The sequence below is a fragment of the Megalobrama amblycephala genome, linkage group LG14, assembly GCF_018812025.1.
Source record: "Megalobrama amblycephala isolate DHTTF-2021 linkage group LG14, ASM1881202v1, whole genome shotgun sequence".
NCBI lineage: Eukaryota > Metazoa > Chordata > Actinopteri > Cypriniformes > Xenocyprididae > Megalobrama > Megalobrama amblycephala.
Genome location: NC_063057.1, coordinates 3,959,012 through 3,976,704, shown reverse-complemented (window position 1 = coordinate 3,976,704; position 17,693 = coordinate 3,959,012). Strand labels below are relative to the sequence as shown.

The 17,693-nt window shown below is 37.4% G+C and overlaps 1 protein-coding gene across 5 annotated transcripts in view; it reads right to left on the bottom strand.

Annotated features, from left to right (window-relative positions):
• Window positions 1–3,987: 3,987 nt before the first annotated feature.
• The window catches only part of dock4b (dedicator of cytokinesis 4b), a 113,596-nt gene continuing 99,890 nt past the window's right edge, over window positions 3,988–17,693 (bottom strand). For 4 of the 5 annotated variants that reach the window (XM_048156240.1, XM_048156241.1, XM_048156243.1 and 1 more), the window contains exons 48-52: window positions 15,127–15,233; window positions 14,180–14,252; window positions 11,038–11,133; window positions 9,515–9,576; window positions 3,988–7,084 (exon numbers count right to left, since the gene is read on the bottom strand). In XM_048156240.1, coding sequence (XP_048012197.1) covers window positions 6,662–7,084; window positions 9,515–9,576; window positions 11,038–11,133; window positions 14,180–14,252; window positions 15,127–15,233 — 761 coding nt within the window. In that variant the 3' untranslated portion in view covers window positions 3,988–6,661. The remainder of the gene's footprint in view (window positions 7,085–9,514; window positions 9,577–11,037; window positions 11,134–14,179; window positions 14,253–15,126; window positions 15,234–17,693) is intronic. The other variant, XM_048156242.1, reaches the window with a different exon arrangement.

Below are 17,693 nucleotides of genomic sequence, written 5' to 3'. Positions count from 1 at the left end.
AAGAAAAGAACAATAAGGCTCAGGTACAGCCGCAGCCACAGCTGCTGGGTGGAATTTACAAGGATAAAAAGCTCACGGGGATGAAGACTGGAAAAAAGGCTGTTGACGTGCCATGATGCTGACCACACAACATGGGCCAACATAAGCAGAAAATCAATACGAGTGGTGTAGGTGGCTCCCTGAGGAGCTTACAAACATAGATACTCCATACCGCGGTAATACCCACAGAGAAATGAATGAAGTCACTGTCTCTGTCAGCAGCTCCAACCACAGTCACTATTATACACCGACCTTCAGGCAGGAAGACACTTCAATTTGAGCAAAACATGTTTGTTTTATGCAGTCACTGCTCTGGGTGAATCTCATAAAAACATGTCATCCAGAAAATCTAAAGAAAAAAAAAAAAATGCTTCACTACACTACACTCCTACATATGGGGCTGCATAGCCACAGACCAATCAAAGTGCCTATGATGACCCCCGTCCACCGTCGAAAGGGCCTACAATGGAACTGAAGAAGGTCGCCTGGTCTGATGATTACCGTTTTCTTTTACATCACGTGGACTGCCATGTACATGTGCGCCGTTTACCTGGGGAAGTGATGGGAATTGTGGGAGCTTGATGCTCTGGGCAATGTCCTGCTGGGAAACCCTGGGTCTGGTCATTCATGTGGACATAAATTTGACACGTGTCACCTACCTAAACGTTGTTGCAGAACAGGTACACCCCTACATGACAATGGTGTTCCCTGGTGAAAGTGTCCTCTTTCAGCAGGATAATGCACCCTGCCACATTGCACTCTATGTTCAGGAATGCTTTGAGGAAGATAACGAGTTTAAGGTGTTATCCTGCCCTCCAAATTCCCCAGATCTCAATCCAATTGAAAATATGTGGGATGTGATGAACCAGGGGTGTCCAATCCCAATCCTGCTCCTGGAGGGCCACTGTCCTGCAAAGTTTAGTTCCAACCCTAATAAACACACCTGAACCAGCTAATCAAGGTCTTAGGCATAGTAGAAGCTTCCAGACAGATGTGTTGAGGCAAGTTGGAGCTAAACTCTGCAGGACAGTGGCAGAATACACCACTATTCTAGCTTTATGGCCCATTCACACCAAGAACGATAACTATAAAGATAACTATATTAGAGTCCACACCAGCGGATGATATCGTTCTGTTTATTCTAAGCGTATGCTCGTCTGTCACTTTCAATGCTTGAGCTCATTACAGCAGGGTGAATTCTGATTGGCTGTCAATGTTTTTATCGTTCATCAGCTGGATAAAATCGCTCTGAAAGTGATTCCAATGATATCATTTCTCTGCCGTTATCGTTATAGCTGTGGTTTAAACTCTGCTATTCTTTAATATTGCGAGCGATTTTCAGAACTATATCTTTATCGTTATCTTTACAGTTATCATCCTTGGTGTGAACAGGCCTTTAGTCTGCTGTCTATAGCCTACAAACACATCATGTCTGATAAAGTGTCGTATTTGTTTCTGAGGCAGTAACACAATTCCTTCCAATATAGTTTGGTGTTAGCATGTGTTGCATAACACTACAATACAATTTCTAACTATTTACTATTTTCAAACTAAAAGTAAATATGACCGCACCTAGAATTACCATGTACAATTCGCCTTTGAACTAATTTAGATAGTAATGTGTTATCTGCTGTTTGATAAGAAGGGAGGGAATGCATACCATGAATCTCTGCTACAATTATACATGCTATAGCAGAAAGGAGATGCGACACTTTCATGGCACAGTCGCCGTGGTGAGAGCATGATTGCAGATAACAGACCCTCTGCACTAACAGTCGGGAAGGGGAAAAAAAGACTGAGCTAAAGATCCTGCTGTTGAAATAACAATCATATGCCAGCATGACCATGGAGGACATGCTGTTAAGAGTCGGGGTCGCTGACAAGTGCATACACGCCGTCGAGGTTGCATATGAGCCGCCTAAGGCGAATTGCTTCAACCTTTAGCATTCTCTACCCACAACCACCCACCACTGGCAGTGAAGTACAGATCAACACTTAGGAAGGCAAGAACACGGACTGCTAAATAAGAGTCCACAACGAAGTGGTGATCTTTGAGGGAATAGTTGGCATCAAAAGAATTGGCATTTTAATGCAGCTTAAGGTCAAACTGAGGAGGGACACGCAACTGGCTGCACATGCAAAACTGAAGGAAGGGTGGAGAAGGCCTCTTTAATTTACCCCTATGTAAGTATTGGCATACATAACACCCTATGACTCAAGTGCTTCATTTTACCCTTGTTATATTGTAATTCTCCAGTCGATTGCACCATAGTGTCCTCACCGTGAGTGGCCACATTACTGTGGCGTTTCCACTCAGCCTGATGATGGGCAGTTCACTCAAGTGTTTCAATGTCATGGCCTGGTCAGCAGATTTCTCCCTGTCCTTTTTGTCTCTTCAGAACCTGTCAAACTAGTAGGATGCAGCTGTTAGAATGACAAAGAGCATTGCAGATGGTCAAAATCATAGTGAGCTGCCTAAATAAACAGCATCCAGAATTTCTCTCGACTTGTCCGCCATCTTGGATCAATGCAATGAATTTTGGGATTTTTCTTTTCTGGAGGGATACATGCTGCCTTAAGTTTTGGCCAAATTCTTTTGGTAGCATACCTTTGATGTCTTCAAATGTTATCTACGTCAATAGCTCACTAGGTTTTGGAACCGAGCCCCATACAGTACCTACAATATCATGTTAGGCGGTCAAGAGATTACACAGAATTGGATCATTTGGATTGGAGGTGCTCTAGGATGGTTTAAACTTCATTTTAGATCACTGATGTGTCCATCATCGTCTATTACCATCAGTGGGAGTACCATCATCTCTGGTGTGGACAGCAGTCAAAATATCCAAGTTCAAACACACAGTTCAAATCAAACGTTCTCACACTGAGGAAGGTATGCGAGATACGGTTGCCTACTGTACATCAATCCTTCCTTTGATGTTCTGTGGAAATCCCCATATGACACCTGCAAGAGTCCTCTACGAGGTCATAACACAGAAAACAACAAACCAATAGAGATAAAGAGAAGGTGGGTAAAGCCGATGGGCAAATCCCAATCAGCCGAAAGCATAACAGCAGTGATACAGGAAATCAGAAGGATGAAACAGGAAATCTATTATCCATAAGCTGTTTGAAACCTCAGTCTCTGCTGATGAACCTCAGTCCCTGATGGAAACTCTGTTCTTTAGAGTTTCCTGCAAGCAGAAAAACACCTTGAGCTTGCGCTATGAAGAGCTCAGCCAAGGTAAGGCAACGTTAAGACCCGCATTTCTCCTTCCCCAGCCTTTGACCTTGCCAATAAATTTACAATTCTCTGGGTGTTTAGCATCTAAATGAGGCACACTTTGGTGGAACTGTTTGCAAAAGTCTTGTAGGAAACATAAAAGGATGGAACAGCAAAGGCTTGGAAAATTCACTCTTGCTTGAACCCTTCATACATGTTAAAACTTCCCTGGTCCGGAAGACTTCCCAATTACAATTATGGTTTTACCTTTGAAGTAAACTGTGAGTTTCCTTGGAAAAATCCTTGGTTCTTCACTTCTCAGACTGGGAACAAACTTACCATGACAGCGAGGAGTCTTCAAACATCCCACCACAGCAAGACTGCATTACGTGTGCAAATACAGGTCTTACTGAACAGAGACAAACCCATGAATAATGCAACCAGCTCGCTGCACCTGGAGGAATAACAATGAGCTTCCTACTTTTCCGCCGTTATGATCCTTATTAGGGGTCCAATGGGCTGTCATAGAGCTTAATCTGTAAAATACACACACTTTATACACATATATAAGCTCCATTTACATTTCAAGACTCCTGAAGTATATACACAACTTGGTTTGTTGGCATATCCAGCCTATTAACCTGCACTGAATAAAGGGAAATTGGCTCCACACAGACATGCGTTAACCTTTCGAGAAAAGAATGCAATGAGCCGCTGAATCAAAATGTTCTTGCTGGAAATGTTTATTAGACAGGAAGTCATTAGAATGTAAATGTGTTAGGCGCTTTCTCAACCTCATTTTCCCTACGCTCACAAAATACATAAATATTTGACATTTATCATCTTAATTTGCTGTTCAAACATTCAAAGCTGTAAATTTGTTATAGCTACACTTCTTCTGTTAAAAACATGTTATGTACAATAGACAAGATATTGCATTTGGCATAATTACAACAATTTTGTTATTTAATTTACAGTTTTCTCAAGTACTGATTTTTGTGAATGCCATCATCATCTAGCATTCGCAACAAATCCGAGTCTCATAAAATGTGACCGTAAAAAGGAGAAAATAAAAATCATATACTCAAGTTAATTTGAGAATTAATAAGAAAGAGAAAACAAGTGAGGACATTGTACTGCGTTAGACGATCACATTTTCCACTAAAACAAAACAATAGCTGGTCTCTCCACTTCTATATTCACCAGGATTTCATTAGCAGGGCCCTACAGAATTGTAAACTTGGCAACAATTGGACATCAAATGAAATTAGCATGCAAAATGCATAAACATTCCTAAACTCTTCTGCAGATTTCACACTGCTATGCACTGTGCAACTGTGTTGGAATCTACAGAAGCGTTTATGTGTGTAATAATTATTCAAACAGGCTGCAGATGGTCACTCTACCTGCGTTTCATACAGGTAAATGAAACATGAGGTCAGGGAAGGTGCAGTCCAGAGGTGCCAATCCAGATTTGACTGGAACGCATAAATTCAGATTAAAAGTGTGAACAGGAATGGCAGCCCTTATTGCCCAATGGCAGCTTGAGTCTCTGTAATGCCCTAGGTAGATCAAGTACCTTTTATATGAAGCTTTTTCACCAGGCTATATCACTTCGTCTCACTGTCTTTCAGACAACCAGCAGCCGTACGGTAACGAGGCACCGTAAAGTGGTCCGGTGCACCGTTGAGTCCTTACAGTGAAGTCTATTACAGTGGATGTCTAACGCTCCATTTGCATCCTAATAAAGCATCTTCGAGTTCAAGACATCCATTTTTCTTACAGCCCACCTGTTCCTTTGGCACAACACTTGGCAAAACTCCACAAAAGTATATCTCCATTTACACTACGTGGGCATGTGCGCTCTGTATGGAAACCCTTGTTGGGATTTATTCGGACCACCTACACGGGTTCTAATCATTCAGACCCCAAACTCTAAAGAAACTTAAAGAAACTATCAATGCTTGATAGTTTGGAGCGCGATTATCGCAGACAATCGCGCTCCATTTACACAAATGGGCCGGAGGTACTCCTCTTGATTACACTCACATTAGTCGATGCAAATGTGGCAGTTCATATGGTGAAAGTTTACATGATTTGTCTAACCCATGAGAGCTCTTTGCATGTGGATTTTCAGTAATAAGAATAGAGACTATGGTAACTTGGTCTTATAGAAGCAATGAGCTTTCTAAAGGCCTATTCACACCGAGTGCATTTTAAACTGAAAGCATTTTTTTTATTTATTTCTTCAGACTGCAAAGAAAACTAACTGATCAATGACACAGGCATTTTTTGTTTCCTGAGCCACTGCTGCAACTGCACAGTTTAGCACATTGGTGACGCTTAAGCCATTTAGTTAACCGGTGTAATGGCATTAGACATAGGAATAATGTCATCTTTGTACACCCCTTTTTGAACACAAAAATACCGTACTACTTCATGAACCCTTTGTACTACAGGCATAAACCCAGTTTCATTTGAAAGTCCACTAATAAAATATGTGCATATATAATAAATGTGCATAAATATAAAACCACAGGACAGATAAGGGAACTGTGAAAAAGTGCTGCTTTAGTCGCCTCATGAACTATATGAAGATTTCAGAAGCAAAAGACTAAGTCCATCTGACAGTTTTCTTTAAAATGAGAGATTTAGCGGGTTTGAAGTGAAAGAATTTGATGAACATATACCATGTGTGGACAGCATTCATGCAGTATTGTAATCTCATTTTTGACTGATGTGGCTTTTAGAGGCTTTTGCAATGGATGTCTATATATTTTCCCTAAAAAATCTGCAATTAATTACTATTTTGCCCATACTTTATCAACTTAAATTCCAAAGCTTCAGATTCATGAGGCTGTATTCTCTTTTAAAACTACTTCAGCAATGTTCTAATATTTTACCACAAATTTTTTTTCTTCTCTCATTCGGTGTGAATAGGCCTTAGACTCAAAGGAAAATGCAATCTTGAACATTTTGTGCTAACATTAATATAGAGGACTTCTAGCACCTTTTGTCTATTTAAAAGTACAAAGAACTTTTAATCGTGCATTTCTCATTGATAAAAAGACTCTTAAGGCAAAACATGTCTTGTTTCAATCACTATAAATACACATTAGCATTGATAAATCTATGAAAAATCTGAGAAAATACCATGGTACTAAGTTTTGTTTAGAGTTAATTTAGGGTCTTGGGTAATTTGACAAGCGAACCTATAATTTCAAACCTAAAAAGTGCATAAAATGCAGTCATACCCCTATATCCCCTCTCGCTCTAAATATATATTTATATATTAAAAATATTCCACAGTCTATTTTATAACTGGGAGTTTATAATCGTAAACCCAGAGAGGTTAAGTGTAAAAGTGCAAATGGTGGGGTCGGTGTGAGGGGTGCAGCGTTAGAGCTGTGAGACTTTCCTAGGAATGGGTCGGGGTCTGGGAAACTGGTCGGGTCGACGTGGTTCAGTATCTTGTCTTCGAATCTGGTGCGGTTTGGGCGGAATGGGCGGCGCATCAATGCTTGGAGGAATCGACAAGCTCGGTGGAAGCGGGACCTGTCTGCGGGGGTTGTTCCGCTCGTGTATGCTGTAAGGAGGCGGAGTCTTGTTCTCCCGACGAATGAGCTCGTCTGAGCCGCTGGAGGCGGAGTTTGGGAGGGCGTGGTCAGTGGATGTGTTCTCAGTTCCGGAGGCCTCAGAGACGCTACAGCGACTGAGAGACGAGATGCCGCTGCTGTAGCTTCCAGAAAGCACCGGAGAATTTGACACCAACCCTGTAGTTTGGCACTCTGTGGGCGAAGGGGTGAACGGAGGCGCAGAGGTCTACAAATACAAGACATATACAGATCAAAAGAGAAAACATGAAGCTCTGGGCCACAATGCAGTTAGCAAAAATAGCAGGAAATTCTTAATAAAGAAACCATCAGCTACAACAGAAGCAACAGTCCTGCCTCACAGAGCAAATCTGTACACTGGAAGGCCAAAGCGCAATATTCTGCAATTTTGGCTCTATTATTTTGAGGCAATACTGTCTCTTTTCATTACGAAACTAATTTCAAAGCAATTAAACCTGCAACTAAGACTGCAGCTGTTTCTAGGACTTCATTTCCCTGAATAAAGCATATTTAGTCTGATTGCACTCTGGAGAGAACTTCAAACACAACATTTCCGCTAAGCTAACTCAGTTGTGCAGCTGAGAATGGTGCACCTCAGTAACAGTGAGTTAACATGTATGTGGATGTCATATATGCTCATTTCCCAAACAGAATAGAATTTTAATTTTGTACATTTATCAGTTAGCCGCCATGGTCATGAGTAATCAGCAATTTTAAAGCAAATTTATAATTCTACTATTATCAGATATTTTACATATTTCACATTAGTTTTTTCACATACAAAATGTAATCTTGATGAATTTTTCGGAAATTTCAGACTACTGGATAACATAAAATATTCTGGACCAGCATGGTTTTGCCAGATGTAACTGACTGTGGAATCTATATTCATGTGTGTGAGCCTGGTCATGCTTGTGTGTGATATGTCACATGGTATAGCTTCAGGCATAAGACTATTTCTGGGGCAAACAACCGTGTACAGGTGGTCACGCACGTTAGGCTTCAGCTTTCTAACCCGCTGACTGCACTTCAGGAAATTAGTGCCGAGATCCTCTCCCAGCCGAAACTCACTCTCTCTGCTTGACAAATTTCAGCATTTCTGATTTCAGGAAGGAGTAATGATTTGATTTCTACGCAGTCTTTAAATTCAATTCAATTCAATTCACATTTATTTGTATAGCGCTTTTCACGATACATATTTCAAAGCAGCTTTACAGAGAATGCATGTCAACATCACAATTTAAAGAATGCAGTTAGCAAATAATGTAATAATTTAGGCAATTAATTTACAATCACTGTATGGAAATGGAAACAGAAAGAGTTTGGATTAAAGAGTTTTATAAGATGATTAGAACGCATGTGCTTTGCTGAATACCAGGTGACAAATCGATATGTGGCATGAGACAAGAATTCAAGGAAGTGGTAGGGGAATGCAATTGTCAACACAAGATGGGGTGAATGAGGCGGCGCTGAGTAGGAGTTTCTAAGAAGCCATTAGAGCGGTGCTCAGCTTTAAGGGCCGTTACTCTGAATGAGGAGAATGTGCTTTTATTTAAAACCTGAATACATTCACTGCAACGTGAAAGAAAAATGGCATAAAGGTACATTGATAACTGCAGCTCCAACCTTTTTGGAGGTCTGTGACCGTTCTTTGACTATTATACCCTTTGAAAGAAAAATACTGTGGTTTTTTGATACTCTACAATATGGATACCTGCATTTTCAGTAAAGCTCAGTAAAGGGTGAAGAGTTCAATTTATCTAGGCTGGACATCACTTTTTGGCCACTACTGTACGGTACATACTACTGTTTAAAATGACTTTCTTTGAATTAATGGTTTATATGCATTGTATATGCAATGCATGGTAAAATTTATTGATATTGTACATAAGTACAGTGTTGGACCCAAGAATAATGATACAGGGAGATAAAACATGGGCGAAAATAACGTTTTTCTTTAAAACAAATGAAATAAACAAATGAATAAATTTCAGTTAAAAACAGAAATATTTTGAAATATTACAATTTAACATCTGTTTTCTGTCTCATATCATCCTTCAAAAAATATTCTAATATACTGATTTGGAGCTTGAAAACACTTTCAACATTATAAAACAGTATTTTTCTGGAAACTGATACTTTTTTTTCAGGATTCTTTGATAAATAGAAAGTTCAAAAGAATGGTATTCATTTGAAAAATAAATATTTTGTAACATTATAAATGTCTTTACTGTCACTTACATCAATTTAATGAGCCCTTGCTGAACATTAGAATTAATTACTGACCCCTAACTTATGAATTGTAGTGTAAATGTGATGCTTTCCACGTTATAGAGTTCTTACCACCATTATCTGATATACACAATGTTGCAGTAAAATGATTGTGCCACCATTTTAGATGGAAAAGTTTTAGATTGATTAGTGGATTCTGCACCGAATCACTGCCATGCCAACTGAACTGCTCAGGACTGGAATGAACACACAAACAGTGTCCCTCTGTCTAATCATGGGCCCAGTTGGATTGACTAGAGCCTGACCCAGTTTAGACATCCTGGATTGAGTCCCGAGACAATACAGTAAACACTGTACATCAAAGGTCACTTCACACAACACCCTAGACAACAAGAAAAGGTCATACCTTCTGAGGCGAGCGTGATGTCATCACAGGGGACTGTGATCGTGTAGTCTTGGCAGGAGATCCTATTAAAAGGACACAAAAAGTCAATCTACTTCACTTGATACAAGAGCTTGGGACAGTAAACATGGTCACGGCCGTCTATTAATCAGGGAAAACGCTTTGCCAAGGTCGTCTAATGCAAAACAGTTTAACCATTCGGTACCAGTTCTTTTCCAGGACAACACCCTCAATTAGAGTCCACTGATGTAGGCACTTAAAAGGGTCACTTCATACGTTTTTATTATGTAATTTGTTCTCTAACGAACCATACAACCAAAACATCAGCCAAACAGAAAAACTTAACGGCCAGCGGCGATATTTAATGCCAAATATCGGCCGATATATCAGTAGACCCCTAATACTGTATATTCTGTGTGTGTGTGTATAATAAAAATAGTAAACATTATTAATTTAATAAATATACTAGTTATTACGGAAGAGGATTAGGGCCAATAATAATAAAAAAATAAAACCATCTCGAAATTAAAGTTGTTAAATTTTGAGAAAAAACTCGTTAAATTTCGAGAAAAAAGTCGAGATAAAATGTTGAGAATAAAGTCATTAAATTACAAGAAAAAAAGTCGTTAATTTACGAGAACAAATTTGTGAAATTATGAGAAAAATGGCGTTAAATTTCAAGAAAAAAGTCGAGATAAAATGTTGAGAATAAACTCATTAAATGATGAGAAAAAAGTCGTTAAATTACGAGAACAAATTCGTTAAATTACTCATAATTTAATGAATTTGTTCTTGTAATTTAATGACTTTTTTCTCGTAATTTAATGACTTTATTCTCAACATTTTATCTCGACTTTTTTCTCGTAATTTAACGAGTTTATTCTCAACATTTTATCTCGACTTTTTTTCTTGAAATTTAACGAGTTTTTTCTCGTAATTTAATGAGTTTATTCTCAACAATTTATTTAGACTTTTTTCTCGAAATTTAACAACTTTAATCTCGAGATGGTTTTATTTTTTTATTATTGCTTGGCCCTAATCCTCTTCCGTAAGTTATACATATTGTACTGACAACTACTTAATAAAAAAGTTTATATTAAAATTAATAAAATATAAAAAATATATAAATAAATAAATATGAAAAAAATGAAATTAAAGTAAGACAAAGCTGAAGAGAAAATGCAGACCAACATCTAAAAAGTAATGAAGCAGCAAGGGTGCGGATTGAGGTTTAAAGACACATCATGCAGTTTGAAGACAGAAATGCTGCGAGAAAGCTATGATTATAAACAAAAGAGTGTGTGAGAAGGATCCCGCTGTTACTTTTCTCATCACATATATACCAAGATTATCTTGAAATGATGCGTCTGACCGGTAGCCCTCATGATACAGGGTGATGTCGAAATTAAGACGAGCAAGAAACCAGGAGACTTTAGAGCAGAAGAGTGGAAGATCTGAGAGTTAAAAGGCTCTGGAAACATCTATGTCAGTCTATAGGATCGGTCGAAGCAGATTTCTTTCTTTACCTGTGTATGGTGGTCTAGGAGGAACAGGGGGGCCCTTTCCATTAAAATCAGAGGGCGGCATGTCTAGACTCCAGCTACTAGGTGCAGGCTTCACCACTTTCACACACAAAAATGCATTTCAGGTACATTCAAACAACTCAACTCAAAATACAATATGCCCAGTAGCACTGTATGACTGGCAATAGCAAATAGCAAATCAGGGTTTGGCCGGACTAGGGTGTAAAAAGATGGACTATAATCTCCCACTTTAACCTCCTGTCTCAACAACAGGAAACATATCAAGTGAGAAAAGAAATTTAACGGATATTCAACAGCTTTAACAGCAGACTTCAACAGCTACCAATGGGCTGAAGGTCCAAATTGCAGTTTCAATGCAGCTTCAAAGTTCTACACAATCCTAGATGAGGAATAAGGGTCTTCTCTAACCACTCAATTCATATGGATTAATTTTCCGATCTCTTTATGAACGTTTTAAAGCATCAAAGTTGCAATTGCTTAGGCTTACTATAGAAGCTACTATACAAATCTCTTAGATTTCATCAAAAAGATCTTCATTTGTATTCCGAAGATGAACGAAAGTCTTACGGGTTTGAAACAACATGAGGGTGAGTAAATAACGGACCTAACTAAACCAAATAAAGTTTCAATTATGAAAAAATAAAGTCTTAATTGCGAGCAAAAGTTTCAATTGTGAGAAATAAAGTTTCAATTGAGGAAAAATCTAGCGAAACAATGAGTCATTTTCTAGAAAAAAATAAATGCTTGTCTTGTCAATGCACTACGCATTACGTAATCACGTTGGAAAGGTCACGCATGACATAGGCGTAAGTACCGAAAGACTAATTCAGACACCCTTTACAAAAAAAAGTAAAAACGATTTCGGATGATTTTGAAGTTGGAGGAGAAACTGAGTTTTTCGCCCTACCGCGGTGCTTCCGCCTGCGTGACGCACGTCCTTTCCAGCGTCATTATGTAATGTGTGGCACATCGCAGAGCTAGTGCAGGATGAGCATTTGTGGTTAAAAAGTATCATTTTTTTAAAATTTTATTTAATTTTAATTTTTTTTTTTGGGGGGGGGGGAATGGCTGATTGTTTCACTAGACAAGACCCTTATTCCTTGTCTGGGATCGTGTAGAGCCATTTGAAGCTGCACTGAAACTGTAATTTGGACCTTCAACCCATTGGTGGCCGTTAAAGTCCACTATATGGAGAAAAAAATGAATGTTTTCCAATGTTTTCTTTTCAACCGAAGAAAGAAAAACAAACATCTTGGATGACAAGAGGATGAGTAAATTATCAGGAAATTTTAATTCTGAAGTGAACTAATCCTTTAATATTGTAATACATTTTACTGGGCATTTTTTGGGATGAGCAAGTCCTCTCAAATAAAGCAGTAACATCAAAATACACCATGTATTGTATGTATATATATATATATATATATATATATATATATATATATATGTGTGTATATATATATATATATGTGTGTATATATATATATATATATATATATATATATATATATATATATATATATATATATATATACACATACATACATACATACATACATATATATATATATATATATATATATATATATATATATATATATATATATATACACATACATATATACATATATATACATATATATATATATATATATATATATATATATATATATATATATATATATACACACACATATATATATATACACATATATATATATATATATATATACATACATACATACATACATATATATATATATATACATACATACATACATACATACATATATATATATATATATATATATATATATATATATATATATATACACACACACACATACACAGTACAGTCCAAAAGTTTGGAACCACTAAGATTTTTAATGTTTTTAAAAGAAGTTTCGTCTGCTCACCAAGGCTACATTTATTTAAAAATACAGTAAAAAAACAGTAGTATTGTGAAATATTATTACAATTTAAAATAACTGTGTACTATTTAAATATATTTGACAAAGTAATTTATTCCTGTGATGCAAAGCTGAATTTTCAGCATCGTTACTCCAGTCTTCAGTGTCACATGATCCTTCAGAAATCATTCTAATATGCTGATTTGCTGCTCAATAAACATTTATGATTATTTTCAATGTTGAAAACAGTTGTGTACTTTTTTTTTCAGGATTCCTTGATGAATAGAAAGTTCAAAAGAACAGCATTTATCTGAAATACAAAGCTTCTGTAGCATTATACACTACCGTTCAAAAGTTTGGGGTCAGTAAGAATTTTTATTTTTATTTTTTTGAAAAGAAATTAAAGAAATGAATACTTTTATTCAGCAAGGATGCATTAAATCAATCAAAAGTGGCAGTAAAGACATTTATAACGTTACAAAAAATTAGATTTCAGATAAACACTGTTCTTTTGAACTTTCCATTCATCAAATAATCCTGAAAAAAAATATTGTACACAAATATTTTGTACAATTGTACACATTAAATGTTTCTTGAGCAGCAGATCAGCATATTAGAATGATTTCTGAAGGATCATGTGACACTGAAGACTGGAGTAATGATGCTGAAAATTCAGCTTTGCCATCACAGGAATAAATTACTTTGTGAAATATATTCAAATAGAAAATAAAGTTATTTTAAATTGTAATAATATTTCACAATATTACTGTTTTTTACTGTATTTTTAATTAAATAAATGTAGCCTTGGTGAGCAGACGAAACTTTTAAAAACATTAAAAAAACTTAGTGGTTCCAAACTTTTGGACTGTACTGTATATAATAGACACAAATCACATGAAGGAAAAACAAAGTTGCTAATGTCTTTGCAAGTTAATGTACCCACTACCAGTTAACCGTAGATTTAAATAACTTGAATGAACAGATGAAATAAAAAGATGAAATCTCAACATCTTCCTGTCAATAAGAATATCCGTAAGTCTGTTCATGAACCTCTTTGATGGTTCAGTCACAGCTGTCACAACACACAGGAGTGTCGAGCTGTCGGCTAGCATCAGATCTAGCGCGCTGACCGCAAGACCCCCGTCATTTCAGACCACCCTCTTCACAGCGGGACGACAGACTGAAGTTTCATACGCTCACATGCACATGCTCACCTTTGTCGGGGGTAGAGATGTTGGGGTCACTGCGAGGCATGGAGGCATCGCCCGCTGGGTGTGGGACCGGCCTCTGTGAAAGAATCACGTCACATGATACATGAATGTGGTTGTGATTTCAGTAGAGAGAATGTTCAGTGATTACTGAAGGTTACTAAAGGTTTACTATAGGGTATAGCTTTACAACAAAAATATGCTTTCTTTTCTACATAAATGATCATAAATGACGCGTACACACACACCTATACACATATTTATATGTGAATAAAAGCCTAAATTAAATCTGTTCATCATATAAAGTGATCGAGTCTCTTCAGAAAATTCGGACTAAACCACTCAATTCATATGGATTAATTTTCCGATCTCTTTATGAACTTTTTGAAGCATCAAAGTTGCAATTGCTTAGGCTTACTATAGAAGCTACTATACAAAAAGCTCTTAGATTTCATCAAAAAAGATCTTCATTTGTGTTCCGAAGATGAACGAAAGTCTTACGGGTTTGAAACGACATGAGGGTGAGTAAATAACGGACCTAACTAACCCTTTAAGTCTCAAATGCGACAAATAAAGTTTCAATTGTGAAAAAATAAAGTCTTAATTGCGAGCAAAAGTTTCAATTGAGGAAAAACAAAGTTCAAATTGCAAGAAAAAAAGTCTCAGCGGCAAGAAATAAAGTCTCAATTGCGATAAACAGTTTAAATTACGAGAAATAAAGTCCTAAATCTGCTGATTCCTTGAAAGAAAATTGTGAAGAACAGATGAAATTAGCTGATGATGTTGCTCAATATTCTACATAGATATTTTATATTTATTGTAAACACAAATCTTACAATCTTACAGAGAAAGGTAAGAGAAGTAAACCCATCAATACACATCAACCGAAGTCAGTTTGAATGTTTGGCATCTGAAGAATATTAAAAACACAGATATGATAATCATCTTCATACCTGTGTGGGATCCAGGGGGTTTGGATATATGGCGCTGCAGGGTCTCTCTCTCGGTGAGAGGCAATTCTCTCGGGAATGCTTGTGTTTATCTGACAACTGTGGAGAACCTGTGAAGGGTGAGGAGGTGTAAGCAAGGGTGTGATTTCAGTAACAAACCAACATGAATGCTCAAATATGTGCCCACCCACACACACACACAGATAAAAAAGACATAGATCTTGCTCTCATTTCTTTGCTAACCAGCCAGCACATGAAATAAAGGCTCCCCCTCATCTCTCCCTCCTGCTAGGGTGAAAATTGTGCCGTTGGGGTGACAGACGTCTATTTCACAGGGAGAGATGGACTACCAGGCGTGGGGAGCAGCCTGAACCTGCTCAGAACACTAACGTCCTCCTCCAGCACAGGACAGAAGGCCACGGCTTCCTTATGATAGCCATCATCAGTCTAGAGTTCTTCAAGCAGCATTTTATGCCATCTGTAATTCTACAGAAGCGCTTCCTGTCTGCCGCTGCTTTATGGGGGTCTCTATGGGAGGCAGAAAGGGCTGCCAAGGGGAGACTATAAGATTACATAAATGTCTCCATACATATTCCCATTTTTATGACCTGTGTCTGCAAGTAAACACATGCTGGATGGAGAGAGATAAGAGGACGAGGAAGAGCAGAGAAGAGAGACAAACAGAGGGGAGAGTTCTGCTATATATCAGGAAACCGGCTTTCTGTAACCCACAGTAAAAAAGCATTAAATGGGCCATAAACTTCACTTCTGTAGCATTGTATTTTTAACTCCGAAATCTGTTTATTACGGACACCTGTTTTTGAATCAGAGCAAAAAATTAAAAAGGTGACTGTAAGAAAAAGCTTAAAATAAGAAAGAGTCAAGGTGCAATTACAGCAAATAAAAATACATTTCTAACAGTTTTTTTCTCAAATACCCGTGAAAAAAAAATCATACGTCATTAAGTCAGATTTATAACAAAGTCGCAAATGTGAGATGTCGCATTGTGAAATATGAAGACTCGACAAACATAATTACAAGAAACAATAGCTAGAAATGAAGACTTAAATAAAAGACATGAAGTTGCAATTACCAGAAAAAAGAGATGCAATAGTCACAAATACAATGTCGCAATGACCCTGTTATGAGAAAAACGTAAGTCTCAGGCAGGGGCGTTTCCTCCGAGTAGGCAAGGGAGGCAGTGCCTCCTCAAAAAAATGAGAAAATAATCCATATTACATATAAAACAACACAAATATTACAAATTATGACATTAAAAAGAGAGCAAGTCACACGTATTTCTTAAGGAACACTGCCCAACAGCGACACCCGCAGGTGAAGTTACACAGAGGAGTCATGCCTCCCTTTCCTCTCATAGGAAACCATATAAAATCATCAGACCCCCGGCGTGCGGTGGGTTTTGTGGGGGGTAATTGAGAATGAATGGGGGAAAGTCACGTGAGAGGAGGCAATGTCTCCATCGCGCTATCATTGGATGTAATTGGTTATGATTGGATATGATTGGTTTGTGTGATAAATCCCGCCTCTCGTTGACGTGCACGCTCCGTGCATCAGTTTGACTGAAATGATGGTGTCAATCGGAAGACTAATTGAAAAGTAAGTAAACAGATCACAGTTAGATATCACTGCTTTGTCACGTCAAAATCAAACTTGAAATGGACTGAAAACATGATGACTGCGGGGGTTAAAATTAAAAATACAATTCGTGTCTGTGACAGACGGTGTTTACGGAGCATGACTGATGATCCAAAATATCCTAGGTTGACAATTAAAGAAAAAACGCAATACACAAATAAAATATATTGTTTAAATTATTATTGCCTTTAGTTATTATTTTGGAATGAATGTAGAAATGCTTAAAACACTAACTTGAGATTGACTTGGTTTTGATAAATAGAGCATTACATTGTTAATGTAAAATTACAAAATAGAATTGTATTTGGTTTCTTTTTTTTCTTTTTTTGATGTACTGTAATGTTCATTTAACAAGGAAGATGTGTCAACTTTAAGAGTAATGCACATTAATTTACATTGATTCATAAAAAAAATGTGCCTCCTCATTTCAGAATACCACTGCACGCCACTGGTCTCAGGGTACGTTTACACAACAACAACGTACTAAAAATGGAGAAAAAAATAAAATAAAATTGACAAAATAATTCCCAATCACAAGAATCCACAAAAAAACGCTGTATTATGCATGCCAGGCCAGTAGTTGCCGATGTCACTTAAAGAAACATCATGCGCCTGTGCAAATATACATTCTTTTACAGAGTGAATACAAACAATCAAGATGGTGAAAGCACTGAGCAATATTGTCTGGGCGGACGATGAGTGTTAATAAAATCAGTATCTTGAGCACAGTCCTGTAGTCCGTCATTGTTGTTTTGGTTGTCAAGTACTCGCGCATGGCTATAGACTGAACGCGTAACGTGCATGTGTATGGTGTCACATTTTTCTAGTTTACACTGAGACTATAATGGCATCGTTTTAAAAAATGTGCACTTTGAAACCCCTTTTCAAATGTTTGCATTTTCAGGCCCCCATAA